Source organism: Salmo trutta, chromosome 2, assembly GCF_901001165.1.
Source record: "Salmo trutta chromosome 2, fSalTru1.1, whole genome shotgun sequence".
NCBI lineage: Eukaryota > Metazoa > Chordata > Actinopteri > Salmoniformes > Salmonidae > Salmo > Salmo trutta.
Window position 1 is genome coordinate 13,807,115 of NC_042958.1, and position 19,411 is coordinate 13,826,525.

Consider the following 19,411-nt stretch of genomic DNA (forward strand, 5'->3'; position numbering starts at 1 on the left):
TAGCACTAAAATATATAATACACGGGCTGTTTTTTCTCAATGGAGCGCAGCCTGTTATGGGCGTGCTTTCCTGCAGTGTTCACGTTCTGTTTAACTTGGCTCTCGGCGGTGATGGCCTCTTGCGGTCAGACCACAAAATCAGTGCAAAACGTCCTTTGAGTAAATGTGGAACTCAAACTCCGCCCCCAAGCAATCACTGCAACAAGTGCACCGATGCCCCCCCGGTAACGACAGCTCGAGCTCCAAAGAATCGACCAGCCTCACACACTTGAGTACCAACGGATTTCTGAGTTTGTTTGAACCACTTTTATCATTTATCCACTTGCATAGCCAACGGCGGATGCTTACTTGGCCGAAACCTTTCACAAATTGAGCTTTCCGTTTTGTGAATATTTTAGAACTTCCCAGTTAGCTAACTGATGTTAGCCTACTGTTTCATGTTGCAAGGAGCGAAGTTAGCCATTTGTCTCGAGATCTTGCAAGCCAGTTTAACCAGCAGCAGTAGCCTGCTACTTCCGACATGTTTTCATGTGTAATCGATTATAGGACCCAGCAGACCTTTGGACTTAAGTAGCTAGCTTGCTAACTAATCATTTTAGTAAAGCGTTGACCGAGGATGGCTAACTAATGAACAAAAACAGCTGCTCCTCTGTTGATGAGAAATATCGGTGGCACAGAACAACACGACTATGAGAAGGGTAAGAAAATGTGACCAACTTGCAGTTCAATGCAATATCAATTGTTCCATTGTAAAAAAAAAAATCTACGGCTTAAATCAAACTGGTTAACTTTTTATTTGTACGATTTAAATGTGTCATTCAGTCAATATTGATCAAATTCGTCTGGGTTTTAGTTTTGGTTTGTTTCTGTAACGTTAACGAAGAAAATAGGGGGGTTATTGTAGTGCATTACTCCCCCGGTTGTTATAGTGATGTGGGGGATGCCAGGCACTTCTATAGAGGAGGGGTGGGTGGCTGGGGGCTCGGTCAACTACAAGGTAAGAGGTTTATGGCGAAAACATAAGTTAATTAAAAGCACAAATAAATAAGCACTTTTTCCTCGGGGTTGTTTCGCTGGCTTACGCGGAAGAACCGTAACATAATCGCCTTTAACCTGTCATTCTCCAGCTCTTTTTCATTTGAAAAATTCCCAGTTACTTATACTTCCTTTTCAGTATGGATTTGTAACAGTAGTAGATTGTTTCCCTCTGAATGACATCTTTGTAGACTCGCAAACCCAACTATCACGCGCCCGTACACCAGGGAGATGGAACCACAGAACGGTTCTGTATAGATGGAGAGCTTTATTTAACTAGGCAAGTCTCATTCAGGTCAGGTCTCATATCTGTTGTTAGGTAGTCTATCTGAACATAACACACAAACTTTGCTTTTTCATTCCGGTGTTCCAGTATCCATATATTAACACTGGTATATAGGAGACGGTTTCTGTTTTACACACTTGTAAATCCACCGTGTCACAGCAGTGGGACTTATATGGATCTTTGTGATTGTCCAACTTTGTTTGAACTTTGCCTCATAAATGCTCATGTCCATGGTCTCAGGGAAGCTTATGGGTAATTCTGTGGGAAAGTCAACCTGAGCATCCACAAGTAACTTTTGTCATTTCCGAATGAAACCATAATTCTTCATATTGTTAAGTTCAAACTTTATTTGAAACATTTAAGTAGGAAATTATATGAATTTTGACCATTACAAAGTATTGTAGCATACCAAGTCTCAAATGCTTTTCAGTCAAACATATTTCATGTCTTTTAGAACAGCCTCAGAGCTTGTTTTTCCACTCACAGCTGTTCCCCAGCGTTAGTTATGAAGATCAGCTGTTAATGAAGCAATACAAACCTTCTTAAGCACAACGCAATGCAGAGTGCCTGTATACAGCCCTTAGCCAGGGTATATTGGCCATATGCCACAAGCCTCCGAAGTGCCTTATTGCTATTATAAATTGGTTACCAATGTAATTGGAACAGTAGAAATAAATGTTTTGTTATACCCGTGGTATACGGTCTGATATACCATGGCTTTCAATATACCACGGCTTTCCAATCAGCATTCAGGGCTTGAACCAGTTTATAATTGTATATAGCCCACTACTGTAGAATGCTGCTACTGTCTTGTTAGGTCAGATATGTATGTGTTTAGCATTCCTACATGTCCTAGTGTTCATATTAGTGTTTTGTCCTCTGAGCTTGGTGTTGGATTTCCCATTCAGGGCGTTCTGACAGACCACAGGCATTCGCATATCAGGTGCATGTGTGAACGAGATGGAGAAAGTGGGTGACACCCTCTACCCAATACCTGGCTTCCCACGGTCAAGAGGGGGAGGGGCGTGGTCTCTCTCGGTATGCCCTCTGTCATAAGAAAAGGAATTGGTTCATTGTGAGATATGACTTCAATAAGCAACATGTGCTTATTCAGGGGGGTGCAGTGTTACAGAACAATCAGACAGAAATGGCTATGTTGTGGAGATAAAATAAAAATTGAACTTTGCTATGGAAAATAGTCAATTGTGTCAGCTGCTCTATACTGGACATTTCTATCAGCATCTTGAAACATTTAGGAGTAGGCTACTGCTTGGATGCAGGCCTGAGCTAGTCGCTAGTCAGATTCCTTAAATCACCCCAAATGGCAAACAACTGGGCAATAAGAGATTGTGCCGTGTATATAGAGATTAGTGAATCTGCCCTGTCCAGGCTTAGGCTGATTCTTGTGAACAAGCACATAGACAAGGCTGCCAGTGCCCTATCTTTGGAAATCACTTCCTCAGAATTGACATGTGATTCTATATAGGCTAAATGATAAAAGATGACTTGAAGACATTTTAACAGTTATAAAGGGTAGACTGTGATGGGAGGAAAGTGAATTATTTGATCTTTCCCTCCCCGATAGTAGCTAGAGCACTCTACTATATACAGAATTAGCAGACGCTCTCTGTGAACTAGATTCCATGTATAGATGGCATCCAAAGATCTTGTTTTCTGAGTATACTTTATATAGCCTAGAAACACATGGTTCTAAATTCCATATGATTTTACATGGATGCACCAATATGGCAGAATATTTAAATGATCCATTCCAATAAGCTGGAGGCTAGAGTTGTTTTTCAGTAGCTGTAGAGTGCAGTACTCCCTCTGACTGTAGAAACTCATAAGGTTGGGTTGTTGTTGGTATGGGCTTAAGAGGTTAAGAAACAGATTGTAATTTTGGTGCGCATAGTAAGGAGTCATGAGTGCATTCAGGTGTGTTCCGTGCCAAATCTTCTTCACAATAGACAAACGGGCTTGTTCTGTTCCGGAAAACCCAGGGTATGACGTAATGTCATCTTGTAATGTACATCAAACATAGTGATTATAAACGTTGACACTGTATATGACATGAGTTTTATGATGTGGAAATGTGAAGTGCACATTTGGACTCACGGGTGTTTGGTTTGCTTGAATGACATCAAAGTGCTATTTATTATAATCCTCAACTTCTCATCTTATAAAATGCATTGAGTTCTCTTAATTTACAGCATTTCCTCACCAAGACAACAAAAAACATCTGTCAGTCAAAACTCATACAGTGCTGTGAAGCGCAGAGCCTGAGCTCTGATGTCATTTATGGCATGTTACTGTACAGCCACTGTGCTCCAATTTAGGAGCTTATCAATGCCCAAATCTGCCATTTTTGAACTTGTATATGGGTATGAGTGTAAAGGGTTAATAGATCAATAAGAAAGTGTTCCTAACCTCTCTGCCAATAACAGCTAGTTTTCAGTTTGTTCTTTGCTAAGAAACTATTTTTGTTTCTTTTTGACCATTTTAATTGAAATCAACCACAGTAAGGTACTTAAAAACCTCTTAAGGTTTGAACCCTTTTTTTCAATTTTTGCCTAAAGTGACACCCAAATCTAACTGCCTGTAGCTCAGGACCTGAGCAAGGATATGCATATTCTTGGTACCATTTGAAAGGAAACACTTTGAAGTTTGTGGAAATGATGGTAGGAGAATATAACACATTAGATCTGGTAAAAGTTAATACAAAGAGAAAACAATGTGTTTTTTCTACCATCATCTTTGAAATGCAAGAGAAAGGCCATAATGTATTATTCCAGCCCAGGTGCAATTTAGATTTTGGCCACTATATGGTAGTAGTGTATGTGCAAAGTTTTAGACTGATCCAACAAACCATTGCATTTCTGTTCAAAATGTTGTATCAAGACTGCCCAAATGTGCTTAATTGGTTTGTTAACTCATTTTGAAGTTCATGACTGTGCACTCTCCTCAAACAATAGCATGGTATTATTTCACTGTAATAGCCACTGTAAAATGGAGAGTGCAGTTAGATTAACATAAATGTAAGCTTTCTGCCAATATCAGATATGTCTAATTTTCTTGTTACTTAGAACCTCATGCTAATCGCATTAGCCTACGTTAGCTCAACCGTCCCACGGGGGACCCACCGATCCTGTAGAGGTTTTGTTGCCCAGAAATGATTTGATATTGAGATAAAAACGGCTGCATTGGACCTTTAAGGCAAACCAATGAGCACATTGCACACAACGGGGGCAATTAAACAATAATGTGCTCAAAGGAACGATATAACAGGAACATAAAAAACAGAAAACATCCATAGTAAAGAAAAGGTAAGAAATAACTGAACTGATACTAACACGGAATACGACACGTAGGTTTGTCAGGCTGCCACTGATTCTCTTCAGGTGAGGCCATTTAAAGGTAGAGTGGATGTGGCAGAAGTCCCGCCTCTGGAACAGGAAGTGGATGGGATTGGTTGGTGGGAAAGTCTGTGAGTGGGTGGAATTTCCCAAACTGGTCGAAAGGCTTCCCTGACTCGGACTATACAGTGCCTTCAGAAAGTATTCACACCCCTGGACTTTGTCCATGTTTTGTTGTCTTACGGCCTAAATTGATTAAATGTAGATGGGTTTTTTTCTTCAATGGCCTACACACAATACCCCATAATGTCAACATTTCAAAAATTTCAAATTAATAGAAAATGAAAAGCTGAAATGTCTTGAGTCAATAAATATTCAACCCTTTTGTTATGGCAAGCCTAAATAAGTTCAGGAGTAAATTTGCTTAAAAAGTCACATAAGTTGCGCACTCGGTGTGCAATAATGTGTAACATGATTTTTGAATGATTACCTCATAACTGTACCCCACACATACAACTATCAGTAAGGTCCCTCAGTTGAGCAGTGAATTTCAAACGGATTCAACCATAAAAACCAGGGAGGTTTTCCAATGCCTCTTAAGGTAGGGCACCTATTGGTAGATAAAAAAAAAAGGGGGAAAAAGACATTGAATATTCTTTTGAGCATGGTGAAGTTATTACACTTTGGATGGTGTGTCAATACACCCAGTCATTACAAACATACAAATGTCCTTTAATGGCTTTGATAGAACTGAGGATGGATCAAGAACATTGTAGTTACTCCACAATACTAACCTAATTGACAAAGTGAAAAGAAGGAAGCCTATACAGAATAAAAATAAATAAATATTTAAAAAAATGCATACTTTTTGTAAAAGCAACAAAAGCAACATAACACATCACTGAGTACCACTCTTCATATTTTCAAGCATGGTGGTAGCTGCATCATGTTATGGGTATGCTTGTCATCGGCAAGGACAACATCGTTTTTTATGATAAGTAACGAATAGAGCTAAGCACAGGGAAAAGCTGGTTGTGTAAGCACAGGGAAAAGCTGGTTGTCTGCTTTCAGACTGGGAGACAAATTCACATTTCAGCAGGACAATTTGAGGCTAAAATTCAAGGCTAAATCTACATTGGAGTTGCCTTCCAAGACGACCTTGAATGTTCCTGAGTGGCCTAGTTACACAACAAAATGTGGAATAAATCAAGAGGTATGAATACTTTCTGAAGACTTGTTTGCCATAGAGGAACAAGTGGTAAAGCCCCCTGATTAGTCCTGGGAGAGGAACATACACAAACACATGCTGAACGGGCTTGGTGTAGGGAGCCATCTGTGTTTCCTTTAACTCACACACACACACACAGAACCACTCCTTGTGTAGTCCACTTAGGTCTGTTTTATTTTTTTATTTAACCTTTTAACTAGGCAAGTGAGTTAAGAACAAATTCTTATTTACAATGACCCCCTACCGGGGAACAGTGGGTTAACTGCCTTGTTCAGGGACAGAATGACAGATTTTTACCTTGTCAGCTCTGGGATTCGATCCAGCAATCTTTCAGTTACTGGCCCAACGCTCCAACCACTAGGCTACCTGCCGCCCCTGTTTCATGCCCGATGGTCTCGTACGTATCAGCGTGGCTAACATGGAAGGTCTCCTACATACGTATCAGCGTGGCTAACATGGAAAGTCTCCTACATGCGTGGCTAACATGGAAGGTCTCCTACATGCGTATCAGCGTGGCTAACATGGAAGGTCTCCTACATGCGTATCAGCGTGGCTAACATGGAAGGTCTCCTACATGCGTATCAGCGTGGCTAACATGGAAGGTCTCCTACATATGTATCAGCGTGGCTAACATGCAAGGTCTCCTACATATGTATCAGCGTGGCTAACATGGAAGGTCTCCTACATATGTATCAGCGTGGCTAACATGGAAGGGATACAAAGAATAAACAATTTGCATACTTTCACTAGTTCAGTTGGTTTTAGTGTTTTTTAATAAGTTATTTTTCCTGAACATGTTTGTCTCTGGTCAGGACAGCACTGATGAGCCTGGCTAGCTAGATTCGATCACTCAGCTAAGCGGACGACCAGTAAAATGAGCAGCTTACCAAAGAATGGCTGTGCTTTTGGCCAATTCTGTCTGGGTCCCATGGCTTAGCTACCAAAATGAGAGAAACCGCTAGAGAAGTGGCTTTCCCTTGATATTCTCTGTCTAGACGTCTATTTAGTTTAACTCTCCGTTCATCTCTGCCCAATTAGCTTGAACTTGGCCCGGGGCAGGACATACGTTGGCTCTGTGAAGCTGAATTGGGGGCTGGAGTTCACTAATGATTATGTTTATGACCCCTTACATAAGGCTGTGACTTTATCAGCCCAAAGGGAAGGGAGTTGATGACCAAGAGAATGCCTGCCTGAGTGCCCGTCCCACGCGTCTGTCCGTCTGTCCGTCCCCTACTGTGTGTGTGTGGGGGGGGGGGGGGCACATGTATACTGAGTAGGCCTTGACAGTGTCTTCTGAAGTATGTGGTAAATGTGCATGTCTTTCAGTTTGTGTGACCCCAGCCCTCCTCTCTCTGGGAGTCTAATCTGAGGCTGGCTCCAGCTGGCAGTCGTGTGGGGGGCTACTCTTCTCTCCTCTCTCTTAATTAACTCTGGGCCTGAGAGCCAGAGCACCACTAGCTCCCAGACTTCACTTGCAACCACACAGGAACACTGACCTGACCTGGAAAGGTAGCCCCAGAGAACCACTCGCATTCAGCTTCCATATTGTTCAAGCATATCTTAAATGGCCTGCATAATGCTGTACTACAGTTGAAGTCGGAAGTTTACATACACTTAGGTGGGAGTCATTAAAACTACTTTTTCAACCACTCCACAAATTTCTTGTTAACAAACTATAGTTTGGGCAAATAGGTTAGGTCATCTACTTTGTGCATGACACAAGTCATTTTTCCAACGATTGTTTACAAACAGATTATTTCTCTTATAATTCACTATTACAATTCCAGGGGGTCAGAAGTTTACATACACTAAGTTGACTGTGCCTTTAAACAGCTTGGGAAATACCAGAAAATTATGTCATGGCTTTAGCCTTTCAGAAGCTTCTAATTGACATAATTTGAGTCAATTGGAGGTGTACCTGTGGATGTATTTCAAGGCCTACCTTCAAACTCAGTACCTCTTTGGAATGGGAAAATCAAAAGAAATCAGCCAAGACCTCAGATTTTTTTTTTGAGACCTCCACAAGTCTGGTTCATCCTTGGGAGAAATTTTCAAATGTCTAAAGGTACCATGTTCATCTGCACAAACAATAGTATGCAAGTTTAAACACCATGGGACCACGCAGCCGTCATACCTGCCCCTTGAAGCAGACGCGTTCTGTCTCCTAGAGATGAACGTACTTTGGTGTGAAAAGTGCAAATCAATCCCAGAACAACATCAAAGGACCTAGTGAAGATGCTGGAGGAAATGGGTGCAAAAGTATCTATATCCACAGTAAAACGAGTCCTATATCAACATAACCTGAAAGGCTGCTCAGCAAGGAAGAAGCCATTGCTCCAAAACCGCCATTAACCTCTATGGGCTAGGTGGGACGTTAGCGTCCCACTCTATTCAACAGCCAGTGGAATCGCATGGCGCGAAATACAAATACCTCAAAAATGCTATAACTTCAATTTCTCAAACATATGACTATTTTACACCATTTTGAAAGATAAGACTCTCGTTAATCCAACCACATTGTCCGATTTCAAAAAGGCTTTACAGCGAAAGCAAAACATTAGATTATGTCAGGAGAGTACCCAGCCAAAAATAATCACAGCCATTTTCAAAGCAAGCATATATGTCACAAAAACCCAAACCACAGCTAAATGCAGCACTAACCTTTGATCTTCATCAGATGACACTCCTAGGACATTATGTTATACAATACATGCATGTTTTGTTCAATCAAGTTCATATTTATATCAAAAACCAGCTTTTTACATTCGCATGTGATGTTCAGAACTAGCATACCCACCAAAAACTGGTGAATTTACTAAATTACTCATCATAAACGTTGACAAAATACATAATTATTTTAAGAATTATAGATACAGAACTCCTTTATGCAATCGCTATGTCAGATTTTTAAATAGCTTTTCAGCTAAAGCACATTTTGCAATATTCTGAGTACATAACTCGGCCATCACAGGCTAGCTATTCAGACACCCGCCAACTTCGGGGCTCACTAAACTCAGAATTACTATTAGAAAAATTGGATTACCTTTGCTGTTCTTCGTCAGAATGCACTCCCAGGACATATCCAAATACCTCCGTTTTGTTCGTGCGTTCAGGTCACTATACAAAGGGTAACGCGCGAGCGCATTTCGTGACAAGTGTCAAAATGTTCCTTTACCGTACTTAGAAGCATGTCAAACGCTGTTTAAAATAAATTTTTATGCTATTTTTCTCGTAAAATAGCGATGATATTCCAACCGGACAACGTTGTATTCATTCAAAGAGGGAAAGAAAAAAATGGCGGTCTCGTGAACGCGCATCTCCAGTCTCTCTGTCCCCAGGCAGACCACTGACAAACTCTGCTGCTGTTATCTGCCCAGAGACAGGAGACGCGTCAATCCGCTTTCTGAAGGCTTTAGTGAGCCAATGGAAGCCTTAGAAAGTGTCACGTAACAGCACATATACTGTAATTTCGATAGAGATGCAACAGAAGGACTACAAATTGTCAGACAGGCCACTTCCTGCTTGGAATCTTCTCAGGTTTTTGCCTGCCATATGAGTTCTGTTATACTCACAGACACCATTCAAACAGTTTTAGAAACTTTTGTGTTTTCTATCCAAATCTACTAATAATATGCATATTCTCGTTTCTGGGCAAGAGCAGTAACCAGTTTAAATCGGGTATGTTTTTTATCCGGCCGTGAAAATACTGCCCCCTAGCCCAGACAAGTTAAAAAAGCCTGACTACGGTTTGCAACTGCACATGGGGACAAAGATTGTACTTTTTGGAGAAATGTCCTTTGGTCTGATGGAACAAAATAGAACTGTTTGGCCATAATGATCATCGTTATGTTTGCAGGAAAAAGGGGTGGCTTGCAAGCCGAAGAACACCATCCCTACCATGAAGCAATGGGGTGGCAGCATCATGTTGTGGGGGTGCTTTGCTGCAGGAGGGAGTGGTGCACTTCACAAAATAGATGGCATCATGAGGGAGGAAAATGATGTGGATATGTTGAAGCAACATCTCAAGACATCAGTCAGGAAGTTAAAGCTTGGTCGCAAATGGGTCTTCCAAATGGACAATGACCCCAAGCATACTTCCAAAGTTGTGGCAAAATGGCTTAAGGCCAACAAAGTCAAGGTATTGGAGTGACCATCACAAAGCACTGACCTCAATCCCATAGAAAATTTGTGGGCAGAACTGAAAAAGCTTGTGCGAGCAAGGAGGCCTAGAAATCTGACTCAGTTACACCAGCTCTGTCAGGAGGAATGGGCCAAAATTCACCCAACTTATTGTGGGAAGCTTGTGGAAGGCTACCTGAAACGTTTGACCCAAGTTAAACAATTTAAAGGCAATGCTACCAAATACTAATTGAGTGTGTAAACTTCTGACCCACTGGGAATGCGATGAAAGAAATAAAAGCTGAAATAAATATTCTCTCTACTATTATTCTGACATTTCACATTCTTAAAATAAAGTGGTGATCCTAACTGACCTAAAACAGGGAATCTTTACTAGGATTAAATGTCAGGAATTGTGAAACTGAGTTTAAATGTATTTGGATAAGGTGTATGTAAACTTCTGACTTCAACTGTATGTACTAGTTGTACTAAGAGGGTAGAGTAGCTGCCAGTACGGTAGGAGCTAGCCAACAGGTTCCACTGTCCTACGTAGCTTATTGTGCTGGCCAGGTAAAACTACACACTATAAGTTGGCTGATCTCTAGATTATAAGTACTGGCAGTAACTCCAACTCCTTTGAAACAGAACCCTATGATGTATCGTGCCAAATAAAGCAGGTCCCAACTGGGCTGTGGATGTTGGCACCAGGCTGAGAGAGAAGCCATAGGGGTAGTGTGCATTGTGCAAGGTAGTGGAGCGGTGGTAGAGTAGGAAGATAAGGTGAGTATGATGTATTGCATTGGATAGAGGACTGCCTTGGTGTGCCCTTTCAGGGCTAGAGTAGTCTCTTTCATTCCCCAACCTTGTCTTACTTAGGGCTGCCGATATGGAAACAATATCCATGTCAGCGTTGTTTGTCACATTTTTGAAGGTATTTCATGTTTTTGAAAAACCATGTTCCTAAATATGCTTTCTCATTAGTTCATGACCCTAGTGTGACAACACCATAAGGGATTTCAATGGTGCTTCTCCCGTTTATACTGTTCAATCCCACTCCAAACAAAAATCATTTTCAGGGAGAGGAGTGGGGAGGAGGGAGAGGAGTGGGGAGGGGGGAGAGGAGTGGGGAGGGAGGGAGAGGAGTGGGGAGGGAGGAGAGGAGTGGGAGGGAGGGAGTGGGAGGGAGGGAGAGGAGTGGGGAGGGAGGGAGTGGGAGGAGTGGGGAGTGGGGAGGGAGGGAGAGGAGTGGGGAGGGAGAGGAGTGGGGTGGAGAGGAGGGAGAGGAGTGGGGAGGGAGGGAGGGAGAGTGGGGGGAGGGAGGGAGAGAGGAGTGGGGAGGGAGGGAATGGAGGGAGGGAGAGGAGTGGGGTGGAGAGGGGACGAAGGGAGGAGTGGGGGAGGGAGAGGAAGTGAGGGAGAGGAGTGGTGGAGGGAGGGAAGGGAGAGGAGTGAGGGAGAGGAGTGGGGAGGGGAGGGGAGAGTGTGTGGGAGGGAGGGAGGGAGAGGAGTGGGAGGGAGGGGGAGGAAGGTAGAGGAGTGGGGAGGAGTGGGGGATGGGAGAGGAGTGGGGAGGGGGGAAGGGGAGGGAGAAAGAGTGGGGAGTGAAGGGAGGGAGAAGAGTGGAGGGAGGGAGAAGAGTGGAGGGAGGGAGAAGAGTGGGAGGAGTGGGGAGGGAGAGGGAGGGAGAAGAGCGAGAGCGGAGGAAGGAGGGAGTGGGGAGGGAGGGAGAGGAGTGGGAGGGAGGGAATGGAGGGAGAGGAGTGGGGGAGGGAGGGAAGGTGGTAAGTGGGGAGGGAGGGAAAGTGGAGTGGGGAGGGGGGGAGTGGGGAGGGAGGAAGGGAGGGAGTGGGCGTGGGGAGGGAGAGGAGTGGGGAGGGAGGGAGAGGAGTGGGGAGGGAGGGAGGGAGAGGAGGGGAGGGAGGGGGAGGGAAGGTAGAGGAGTGGGGAGGAGTGGGGGGGAGAGGAGGGGGAGGGGGAGGGAGGGAGAAGAGTGGGGAGTGAAGGGAGGGAGAAGAGTGGAGGGAGGGAGAAGAAGAGTGAGGGAGGGAGGAGAAGAGTGGAGGGAGTGGGGAGGGAGAGGGAGGGAGAGAAGAGCGGAGGGAGAGGAGTGGGGGGGAGGGAGGAGAGGACGAGTGGGAGGGAAGGATGAGGAGGAGGGAAATGAGGAGGGAGAGGGAGGAGGAGGTAGAGGGAGGTGGGGAGGAGGGAGGAGTGGGAGCAGGATGGGAAGTGGGTGGAGGAGGGATGGGAGAGGAGGGAGAGGAGTGGGGAGGGAGGGAGAGGAGTGGGGAGGGAGGGAATGGAGGGAGGGAGAGGAGTGGGGAGGGAGAGGAGTGGGGTGGAGAGGGGACGAAGGGAGGAGTGGGGAGGGAGAGGAGTGAGGGAGAGGAGTGTGGAGGGAGGAAGGGAGAGGAGTGAGGAGAGGAGTAGGGAGGGAAGGGGGGGGGGGGAAGGGAAGGAGGAGTGGTGATGGGGGGAGGGAGGGAGAGGAGTGGGAGGGAGGGAGGAAGAAGGTTAGAGGAGTGGGGAGGAGTGGGGAGGAGATGAGTGGGGAGGGGGAGGGGGGAGAGGGAGAAGAGTGGGGAGTGGAGGGAGGGAGAAGAGAGGGAGTGGAGGAGAGGGAGAAGAGTGGAGGAGGGAGAAGAGTGGAGGGAGGGGAGGGAGAGGGAGGAGAGGAGAGGGAGAGAGGAGAAGAGCGGAGGGAGAGAGTGGGGAGGGAGGGAGAGGAGTGGGGAGGGAGGGGATGGAGGGAGAGGGGGGGAGGGAGGGAGAGGAGTGGGGAGGGAGGGAGGGAGTGGAGTGGGGAGGGAGGGAGTGGGGAGGGAGGGAGGGAGTGGAGTGGGGAGGGAGAGGAGGAGTGGAGTGGGGGGGAGAGGAGTGGAGTGGGAGGGAGAGTGGGGAGGGAGAGGAGGGGGAGGGAGGGATGGGGAGGGAGGAGAGGGAGGGGGGGGAGGGAGGGAGGGAGTGGAGGGGGAGAGGGAGGGATCGGGGAGGGAGGAGAGGAGTGGGGAGGGAGGGAGAGGAGTGGGTGGAGAGGGAGAGGAGGGAGAGGAGTGGGGAGGGAGGGAGGGAGAGGAGTGGGGGAGAGGGAGTGGGTGTGGAGAGGGGACGAAGGGAGGAGGTGGGGAGGGAGAGGAGTGAGGGAGAGGAGTGTGGAGGGAGGAAGGGAGAGGAGTGAGGGAGAGGAGTGGGGAGGGAGGGAGAGGTGTGGGGAGGGAAGGGAGGAGTGGGGAGGGAGGGAGGGAGAGGAGTGGGGAGGGAGGGGGAGGAAGGGAGAGGAGTGGGGAGGAGTGGGGAGGGAGAGGAGTGGGGAGGAGGAGGGAGGGAGAAGAGTGGAGGGAGGGGAGAAGAGTGGAGGGAGTGGGGAGGGAGAGGAGGTGGAGTGGGGAGGGAGAGGAGTGGAGTGGGGAGGGAGAGGAGTGGGGAGGGAGGGAGTGGGGAGGGAGGGGGGAGGGTGGGGAGGGAGGGGAGTGGAGTGGGGAGGGAGGGATTCGGGAGGGAGGAGAGGAGAGGAGTGGGGAGGGAGAGGAGTGGGGTGGAGAGGAGGAGAGGAGGGAGAGGAGTGGGGAGGGAGGGAGGGAGGAGGAGTGGGGAGGGAGAGGAGTGGGGTGGAGAGGGGACGAAGGGAGGAGTGGGGAGGGAGAGGAGTGAGGGAGAGGAGTGTGGAGGGAGGGAGGGAGAGAGGAGGGAGAGGGAGAGGAGTGGGGAGGGAGGGAGAGGTGTGGGGAGGGAAGGGAGGAGTGGGGAGGGAGGGAGGGAGAGGAGTGAGGGAGGGGGAGGGGGAGGAAGGGAGAGGAGTGGGGAGGAGTGGGGAGGGAGAGGAGTGGGGAGGGGGAGGAGGAGGGAGGGAGAAGAGTGGAGGGAGGGAGAAGAGTGGAGGGAGTGGGGAGGGGAGAGGGGAGTGGGGAGGGAGGGAGAAGAGCGGAGGGAGGGAGAGGAGTGGGGAGGGAGGGAGGGAATGGAGGGGGGAGGGAGGGAGGAGAGGAGTGGGGAGGGAGGGAGGGAGAGGAGTGGGGAGGGCGGGAGGGAGTGGGGCGGGAGGAGGGGGAGTGGGAGTGGGAGGGGTGGGGTGGAGTGGGGAGGGGGGAGGGGAGAGAGAGGGAGAGAGGGGGAGAGGAGTGGGGAGGGAGGAGGAGGGAGAGGAGTGGGGAGGGAGGGAATGGAGGGAGGGAGAGGGAGAGGAGTGGGAGGGAGAGGAGGAGTGGGGGTGGAGAGGGGACGAAGGGAGGAGTGGGGAGGGAGAGGAGTGAGGGAGAGGAGTGTGAAGGGAGAGGAGGGAGGGAGAGGAGTGGGGAGGAGGGAGAGAGGTGTGGGGAGGGAGGGAGGAGTGGGGAGGGAGGGAGGGAGAGGAGTGGGGAGGGAGGGGAGGGAGGAGGGAGGGAGGGAGAGGAGTGGGGAGGGGAGAGGAGAGGGAGGGGGGGAGGGAGGGAGAAGAGTGGGGAGTGAAGGGAGGGAGAAGAGGGAGGGAGGGAGAGAAGAGTGGGGAGGGAGGAGAGGAGAGGAGTGGGGAGGGAGGGGAGGGAGAAGAGCGGGGAGAGAGGGTGGGGAGGGAGGGAATGGAGGGAGAGGAGTGGGGAATGGAGGGAGAGGAGAGAGTGGGGAGGAGGGAGAGGAGGTGGGGAGGGAGGGAGGGGAGGGAGAGGAGTGGGGAGGGAGGGGGGAGAGGAGTGGGGAGGGGGAGGGAGGGAGAGGAGTGGGGAGGGAGGGAGTGGAGTGGGGAGGGAGAGAGTGGGTGGGGAGGAGAGGGGAGGAGAGGGAGTGGGGTGGGAGGGAGAGGAGGGAGGAGGGAGGAGTGGGGAGGGGAGGGGGAGGGAGAAGAGTGGGGAGGGAGGGAGAGGAGTGGGGAGGGAGGGAATGGAGGGAGGAGTGGGGAGGGAGGGAGAGAGGAGGAGTGGGGGGAGGGAGGGAGAGGAGTGGGGAGGGAGGGAGGGAGAGGAGGAGGGAGGGAGAGGAGTGGGGGAGGGAGGGAGGGGGGAGGGAGAGGAGTGGGGAGGGAGGGAGGGAGTGGAGTGGGGAGGGAGGGAGTGGAGTGGGGAGGGAGAGGAGTGGGGTGGGGAGGAGAGGGAGGGAGAGGAGGGGGAGGGAGGGAGAGGAGTGGGAGTGGGAGGGGAGGGAGTGGAGTGGAGTGGAGTGGGGAGGGAGAGGAGTGGGGTGGAGAGGAGGGAGGGAGAGGAGTGGGGAGGGAGGGAGAGGAGTGGGGAGGGAGGGAATGGAGGGAGGGAGAGTGAGTTGTGGGGAGGGGGGGGAGGGGGAGGGAGAGGAGTGGGGTGGAGAGGAGGGAGAGGAGTGGGGAGGGAGGGAGGGAGAGGAGTGGGGAGGGGGGGGGAATGGAGGGAGGGAGAGGAGTGTGGAGGGAGGGAGAGGAGTGGGGGGGAGGGAGAGGAGGGAGAGGAGTGGGGATTGGGGAGGGAGGGAATGGAGGGAGGGAGAGGAGTGGGGGGGAGGGAGAGGAGTGGGGAGGGGACGAGAAGGAGGGAGTGGGGAGGGAGAGGAGTGAGGGAGAGGAGTGTGGAGGGAGGAAGGGAGAGGAGTGAGGGAGAGGAGTGGGGAGGGAGGGAGAGGTGTGTGGGGAGGGAGGGAGAGGTGTGGGGAGGAGGGGGAGGGAGGGAAGGAGGATGGGAGGGAGGGGAGGAAGGGAGAGGAGTGGGGAGGAAGGGGGAGGAGTGGGGAGGGAGAGGAGTGGGGAGGGAGGGGAGGGAGGGGAGGGAGGAGGGGGGAGGAGGGGAGGGAGATAGAAGAGATGGAGGCGGGAGGGAGGGGGAGGGGGAGGGAGAGGAGGGGGAGAGTGAGGGGGAGGGAGAGAGGAAGACGATGGGGGGGGAGGGGAGGAGGGGAGGGAGAGAGGGAGGGAGAGAGGGAGGGAGAGGGAGGAGGAAGAGGAGGAAGAGGAATGGGGGAGGGAGGAGAGAGTGAGGGAGAGGAGTGTGGAGGGAATAAGGGAGAGGAGTGAGGAGAAGGTGTGGGGAGGGAGGGAGAGGTGTGGGGAGGGAAGGGAGGAGTGGGGAGGGAGAGAGTGGGGAGGGAGGGGGAGGAAGGGAGAGGGGTGGGGAGGGAGAGGAGTGGGGAGGGGGAGGGAGGGAGAAGAGTGGGGAGTGAAGGGGAGGGAGAAGAGTGGAGGGAGGGAGAAGAAGAGTGGAGGGAGGGAGAGGAGTGGGGAGGGAGAGGAGGGAGACGAGCGTAGGGAGGGAGTAAGAGCTTAGAGGGCGAGGAGAGGAGTGTGGAGGGAGGGGGTGGAGGGAGAGGAGGGAGGGAGGGAGGGAGAGGAGTGTGGCGGGAGGGGAGGAAGAAGATGGGGATGAGCGGGAGAGGAGTGGGGGGAGAAGAGCGTAGGAGGGAGGGAGAAGAGCGTGTGGAGGGAGGGAGAAGAGTGAGGGCGGGAGAGGAGCGTAGCGGGACTGGGAGGAGAAGAGCGGAGGGAGGGAGAGGTGTGGAGGGAGAGGAGGGAGGTGGAGGGAGATGAGGGGAGGGAGGGAGAGGAGTTGTGGCGGGAGGGAGAAGAGTGGGGGGGAGAGGAGTGGGGAGGGAGAGGGAGGAGAAGAGCGTAGGGAGGGAGGGAGAAGAGCGTAGAGGAGGGAGAGGAGGGAGGGAGGGAGAGGAGGGAGGGAGTGGGGAGAGAGGAGGGAGGGAGGGAGGGAGGGAGGGAGAAGAGAGGAGTGTAGCGTAGAGGGGGAAGGGGAGTGTAGAGGGGGGAAGGGGAGTGTAGAGGGGGAAGGGGAGTGTAGAGGGGGAGGGAGAAGGGGAGTGAAGTGGATGGCGAGGGAGGTAGAGTGAGGGAACACGGATGTAGAGAGCGTTAAACTGCACAGATCCCAGGATGGAAGTGCAGGCAGGGATCACACCGCTTTTTCCCCTCTCCATCGGCCAAATCTGGAGAAAATGAGCAATTTGTGGCATTAATCACAATGGATTAGTGATTCTCCTTGCCTTAGTCATGCTCACAAAGCATTTCATCGAAGACTGGCCTGCATTTACCGCTCGCACACACACACACACACACACATCCCTACACTGGGGCCGACTGCTCCTTGCCCATAGAAAATATTCATCGCCAAGGAGAAATTCCCCATGGCATCACACAGAGAGAGACGCGCGCCATCTTTCTCTCATTCTCTCTCACTCAAAGCTGAGAAACACATTCTGTAGAGACAACGCAGAGGAATCGCATGCCCCCTCTCTTTTTCTTGCACTCACATACACACTAAGGTTTAGGTACTATAAGAGATTCAATTCACTCTTCACAGCAACATTGCCATTCGCACACTCATAAATGCATAGTATTATTGGCTAAACATACTGACAGCGGCACTCATTCTTCATTTGTAGGAACAGATAATTAGGCCTTCTTTACGTTATCTGTTACTTGAATAACGTGCATTTTCTCTGTTCTCTGAATGACATTCTGACTTCGCAGTGTGTTTTTATGTGCCTCTGGAGCTTGCCTCTGGTTTAAAGTACTTTCTGAAGGTCTTTAGAGTGGACGGTGGACACCTGCTGTCTTGTTCAACCTTCAGGGCTGTGTGTAAGGAGGCGGCAGGTAGGCTAGCAAGTTAAGAGCACTGGGCCCAGTAACCGAAAGGTCGCTGGTTTGAATCCCAAGCTGACTAGGTTTGGGGGGAATTCTGTCGTGTCCTTGAGCAAGGCACTCTTAAACCTAATTGCTCCTGTAATGTCTCTGAATAAGACCATCAGCTAAATGAGGTTAATATAAAAGGCCTAGTGTTACTGATAGGTAAAGGCTACTGGTAGTAGGGGGTCTAGGGATAGGCTCAATAACCTGCTCTTATTTTCACTTGCAGCAATTTCCTCTAACATCCCTGTGTTTAGAATTGTAATAAGGGATAACAAAACATTGAAATGGAAGTGTCTTCAAGGACACTGTACATAGTGATAAAACATGTCTATTGTTTCTTTAGGCATGGCAGAGCGATGGAACCCCGTCCACCAGCGAGGACTCTCTCTCCTACCGCCGTGGTCCACATCCGGACCCTGAACCTTCGATCTCAGCCCGACCCCGACCCCTCAGCGACCTTTACCCCTTGAAGGCTCATGTTTCGATGGCAGTGCCCCCCGTCTGGGTGTGATGCTCAGGTACAACCGTGACCTGTGACTTTAACAGTGAAGAGAGTAGACCTGAACAGGTTCAACACAGCCAGCTGGTCCAGCCCTGTGATAGGCCCACCCTCTCCAGGATCATGAGGCTCTTCTCCTACCCAGAAGAGAGTGCACTGTTCCCAGGGACAGTCAGGGCTCTACCAGGCCCCTCTCCTTTCAGGGCCCTCCATCCAGTGCCGGGGTCCCGCAGGTTTGGCCAGGCCTGTCAGGGCTGACCGTCATGGGCTCCTTTAAGAAGCTACGCTCCTCAGTGCTCCAGGGCATCCAGAACCGAGGGACAGCCAATCAGGATGAAGAGTACACCTCAGCAGCCATCCAGGGTGGAGATAATGGAATGGTCACAACCAATCAGAGCCCAAGACTTAGATGTGGGGAGGGCTATAGAGTCTCCAATGGGGTGTCTATTGGCCAACAGATGGCTGGGTTGAGCCCTTATGGTTCTGACAATGAAGATGAGGAGGAGGTAGTAGATGAGGAAGATGGACTACAGAGAAACACATGGTTCTCCAGGAGTATTCGGAGAGCATACGGGGCGGGGCGCATCTCACTGCTGGACGCTGGGCAGGGGAAACGAGGGGAGGGTCCAGGACTGGGGGTTTCAACCAATCAGAGGCCAGGTTCAGGCTCCGGTTCAGTGTCAGAGGTGAACCTCCATTTGGAGGAGAGTGTGACTGAAAATGTGGACACGCTAAGCAGACTGAGCAAGAGTGCAGACAACCTACACCTCTTCAAGGGCCCTTTCAGACACAAAGTCCCCTGTCCCTCTCCTCAGACAGACTCCCCAGGTGCCAATGGGGACCCCAGCATCCAGAGAACAGCCAGTGCCTCATCCGGTGACCTTAGGGACCGCAGCCGGAGTCCAGTGGGGGCCAAGGGCCACATGTTGAAGCTAGTGGGCAGTATGACTGACCTGACCGTCAGACGCAGGCCTAACCCGTCTCCTGTCACCTCCCCGGGCTCCCCCGTGACCCCCTTGTCACCCCTCAGCCGTCTCCATGACGACTACTCGCGGCCGCACGCCCTGCCTGCCCGCCAGCGACCGCCAACGCCGGCCCTCGCCCGCCAGAACGAGAGCTGCAGCGAAGAGGAACAGAACTTCAGTACGACTGGAACACACGCCTTACCATCCACCCCCACCCCCAGTCTGAGTACCAACCCAGACCCCCAGTCTGAGTACCACCCAGACCCCCAGTCTGAGTACCACCCAGACCCCCAGTCTGAGTACCACCCCAGACCCCCAGTCTGAGTACCACCCAGACCATGTCTTCACTTTCCCCA

At 50.5% G+C, this 19,411-nt stretch overlaps 1 protein-coding gene across 1 annotated transcript; it reads left to right on the top strand.

Moving 5' to 3' along the window:
* Window positions 1-201: 201 nt before the first annotated feature.
* Window positions 202-19,404, top strand: LOC115151065 (uncharacterized). Its single transcript, XM_029695018.1, has 2 exons — window positions 202-698; window positions 17,935-19,404. The coding sequence occupies exon 2, from the start codon at window positions 18,354-18,356 to the stop codon at window positions 19,377-19,379; it is 1,026 nt and encodes a 341-aa protein (XP_029550878.1). The 5' UTR covers window positions 202-698; window positions 17,935-18,353; the 3' UTR covers window positions 19,380-19,404.
* Window positions 19,405-19,411: the final 7 nt, after the last annotated feature.

Bases quoted from the DNA above. Each gene is read 5' to 3' on its own strand.
- LOC115151065 (XM_029695018.1), top strand. From the start codon at position 18,354: ATGGGCTCCTTTAAGAAGCTACGCTCCTCAGTGCTCCAGGGCATCCAG.